This window comes from Sinocyclocheilus grahami, unplaced genomic scaffold (genome assembly GCF_001515645.1).
Source record: "Sinocyclocheilus grahami isolate Dianchi unplaced genomic scaffold, SAMN03320097.WGS_v1.1 scaffold1576.1, whole genome shotgun sequence".
Classification (NCBI taxonomy): Eukaryota; Metazoa; Chordata; class Actinopteri; order Cypriniformes; family Cyprinidae; genus Sinocyclocheilus; species Sinocyclocheilus grahami.
In genome coordinates, this window is record NW_015506755.1 from 99,072 (window position 1) to 103,233 (window position 4,162).

At 39.3% G+C, this 4,162-nt stretch overlaps 1 protein-coding gene across 1 annotated transcript in view; it reads left to right on the forward strand.

Annotated features, from left to right (window-relative positions):
* The first annotated feature begins 993 nt into the window (after window positions 1-993).
* Window positions 994-4,162, forward strand: part of LOC107571284 (mannosyl-oligosaccharide 1,2-alpha-mannosidase IA-like) — a 55,663-nt gene continuing 52,494 nt past the window's right edge. Inside the window, exon 1 of the mRNA XM_016257601.1 lies at window positions 994-1,745. Within this exon, the coding sequence (XP_016113087.1) occupies window positions 1,239-1,745 (507 nt within the window). The 5' untranslated portion in view covers window positions 994-1,238. The remainder of the gene's footprint in view (window positions 1,746-4,162) is intronic.

The following is a 4,162-nucleotide window of genomic DNA, read 5'->3' on the forward strand; positions in this document are numbered from 1 at the left end:
ATGTCCAATCTGCCCCAAACTTTACATGTTTGATAAGAGTTCTGGCCTGAAGACATCCAAAGTCCAATATTCAGATATAATCATAGCGCCACCTGTTGGCAACAGGATATGCCATATTACATTAACTCAAACATACTATGTTCAATCTGCACCAACCTTCACATGTTTGATTAAAGTCCTGGCCTAAAGACATCCACATGCCAATATTCAGTTATGGTCATAGCGCCACCAGCTGGCAGCAGGAAGTTTGGCACATATAAATGACTTTGACCATATTCCTCCTATATTTACAGTACCGCTTTAAATGCATATTATTACCCACCATTCATTGTTTTCCTATGGCCACAGGGTGGAGGTTGCTCCTGGTGCGAGGGCCCTTCCAGCGCTGCTTGCAGCTTTAATAAAAAACTGTTTTCCCAGTTCCTGTCTGTTTTAACTCATATTTTGCTCTTTTCTTTGAAATAAATTTGTTTTGTGAATGTGCAGCTCTAACTACAGTTCTGAAGTCATTTTTTGTTTTGTTTTGACACACATTTATCTCATTCGTGTCACTTAAGAACATTAGTAAAGTAAGTTAAAAAGAAAGTTATCCAGACTACATTAAATAGCAGTCTGGGGGTTGGTATCATATGTTCTATATTTGCAGTTAATATTTGCTATTAATGACATTTTCATAATTTTTCTTTCATAAGTCTACAGTCAGTCATAACTATAACCAGTTCTTCAAGCCTGAAAATGGTTACTGAGGTTTTCGATTAAAATGCTAATCAATTGTACAGGGGCTATTTATAATAATTAGTCTGAATTTAAAATAACAACCTAACTAGCCTTTTTATGTCGTTATGATCAAGATCATAATCCCAGTCCATAACCAATTAAGTTTGAACAAGACATCACGCCTCTGTAGGCTACATTAAATCCGGAAGACACGCCCACAACGAAGTTGTGCAGCGGCGGCACATTGGCCAAGGCGCGCTGTCAATCACGAATCTTCCATTCCTTCCGTTCCGCCAACGAGACTTTACACAGATGTGTTGTGTTTCAGGCGTGCTCGGTTGAGGCGGTTGGACTCCGTTCGCGCAGTGGGATCAACTTCTTTCAGAGGGTCTACCGTCTCCTACTCGGACACCTCGAGTTCAATGTAACAGTTATCGTAAGCAGTGTAGATCAAGGTGATCGGGGAGTTACTTTGTTGGAGAATTTAACATATTTAGACGGGGGTTTAAACGCAGAAGAAAATGCCTGTAGCTTCTCTCCTGCCTTTCACGCTCACTCCGAATAGGAAGTCCGCCAGCCCGACCTCCTTCAGGCTCACGGAGAAATTCATCCTGCTTTTAGTGTTCAGCGCCTTCATCACCCTGTGTTTCGGAGCTATCTTCTTCTTGCCGGATTCCTCGAAGCTGCTCAGCGGAGTTTTCTTCCGCTCGTCGTCGGTGGAGGCAGAGACGCGCACAGGTACGGTCAGTGACACAAGCACCGGGACGGGCAAGGATGAGAAGATCCTCGCCAAGATCAGAAAAGACCACGAAAAGGCGCTGATTGAGGCCAAGGACACCCTACAGAAAGGGCCGAACGAGATCAAGCAGGACATCAACAGCGACAAAGCGAAACTTGCGCTAAACGGACAGGGGAAGGGAGCGAAAGCTGACAGTTTGCCGTTCGTTCAGTACGAGCGGCCGCCTGGAGCAACAGGGCACGAGCCCGCGGATCCTGACATTAAAGCGAAAAGAGCCAAGATTAAAGAGGTACTGTGTTTTTTATATTATTAGATATACTCCTGCGGTTTGCTCGGACTCTCGAGAGACATCATGTCAGTTATTGTTATGAAAATAACTTTCCCCGTGTAGCGAAACCAGTCTGTTATTATTAATATTAGTTTAATGGCAGGACTAGTGGCGGGAAGCGTGTTGACAGTGTCAGTTTCAGGAAGTAAATGCAGAGTTGTAATGCGGTAGATAAGTAGACGTGTTGTTGTTGAACCTGTATGTTCTGACAGAAACTCCAGTCGCCCATTCACCTAGCAGTACTGACTGACAGTATTCAAGTCAGTATTCCTCATTATTCAGTCAGTATTTCACTCTGCATTCCCTGTGGTCAGTATTTAATCAACATTACCCATTTCCCTCAGTATTTATCTTTTCCCCCCAGTCTGTTTTCACTATATTTCATAAGTCATATGGTACTTCAGACAGTGTTCTCTGCCTTTTCAGTCTGCACTGCCTCTATTTCAGTCCGCGTTCCGTTTATTCAGTAGCCTATTCCAGTCAGTATTCCTAATTTTTATTTTTTTTTGTATTTTAGGCAGTGACGCCTAACTTTCCAGTCATTCCCTGTGGTCAGTATTTAATCAACATTACCCATTTCCCTCAGTATTTATCTTTTCCCCCAGTCTGTTTTCACTATATTTCATAAGTCATATGGTACTTCAGACAGTGTTCTCTGCCTTTTCAGTCTGCACTGCCTCTATTTCAGTCCGCGTTCCGTTTATTCAGTAGCCTATTCCAGTCAGTATTCCTAATTTTTATTTTTTTTTGTATTTTAGGCAGTGACGCCTAACTTTCCAGTCAGTATTGGCTTTATTACAGTGACCGTTGCAGTCTGTCTTCTCTGTTTTTAGTATTCTTATTTTTTTAGCAGTTCAGTCAATAATCAGTGTTCGCCCTTTCAGTTAATACTTTAGCTAGTGTTCCCTGATTTTATTTTTTTTTTGGTCTGTATTTTCCTGAATTTTAGTCAGTATTCCCTGTTTTTTTTCAGTCAGTATTTTAATAAACCCTCCTATATTTTAGTAAGTGCCACAGTCTGTATTCCAGTATTCCCTGTTTTTCAGTATTTCAAGCCAGTACTCACCATATTTCCGTTAGAATTTGTCTGCATTTCAATCACTATTCCCCATTTCACTCAGTATTTTATTTTGTATTTCCCTGTTTTTTGTTCTTCCTTTTTTTTTCAAGTTAGCATTGCCTATATGTTCCTGTCAGTGTTCTCTGTTATTAATATTTATCTTAGTGCTCCTGTACGTGTTTCCCCTTCTGTTCCCTGTATTTCAGGCTGTTCAGTCATACTTGAGCTAGAGGTTTTTGCATGATAAGGGCAACCTTTTTGTTTACATGAAAACTGGGCAAGTTATATCATAAGTGCAAGATGCGTCATTAGCATCATATTCCTGATGTTATCAGTAATGACAATAGTAAGCCAAAACCTATATCGTGTTTAGCTTAGGAGGGCACTTATTCTTTGACTATTTATCTTTAAGTTATGGTGAAGTACTAGTAATAATTTGAAATATATTTGCAGTATTGGACAATAACCTATGGTATATATAATTTGTGTATCCCTAATTAATGGCCATCTCAAGTATGTTTTCCCTGCAAAGTTGATTTGATTTGTCATCAATATTTTTTTTGAACGTATATTGCATTTTTCTTTTTTTTGGAAAATGCACCAAAGTTATAAATTATATTGATTATATTCTTAAGTGATGCTGGTAAAAATGGTGTAGCCTTGAAAACTACAGTAATAACTAGAATTTTTTTTTCTAGAGTGGTAGAGATGCCTCGATCAGATTGAGCTGAGCTCTTCTCAATGTCTTGGTTGAGGTGACCTGCTAAAGTGTTAACTATATGATAGGGCTGCACGATTAATCGAATGCGATTGTCATGCGCATTTTGTTAAAAAAGCTGGTTCTGTAATCAGCAGGAAATCCTCATCACGTGCTTTCAGATGGAGCAGAATTTACTACACATAGCCGTAGTTACGCAACAAAATCGCAGACGATTTTATTGCGTGATTCTGAAATCGAAGAAATCCTTTGCGATAATGACAGCTGTTTGCATAGCTTCTCAGTTATCAGAACTACGGCTCTGTGAAGTAAATGCTGCTCCATCTGAAAGCATGTGAAATTACCACATTTATACAACATATTTTTACTCCAAACTCACTTCATAACGTCAGTCGAGTGTTTGAAATAAATCCTTCTGTGAGATGATGTGGCTTCTTACACAGAATAAGGCACGCAACATATTTCATAGTATTTAAGCAGTGATAAAGGCATTGCATTATAAATATACTTTATTTTAATGAAAATTATAATAATAAGAACTCAGATAAACCGTATATTGTCGTAGTCGTGTGTTTATTAGTCACGTTGAATCAATGAAAG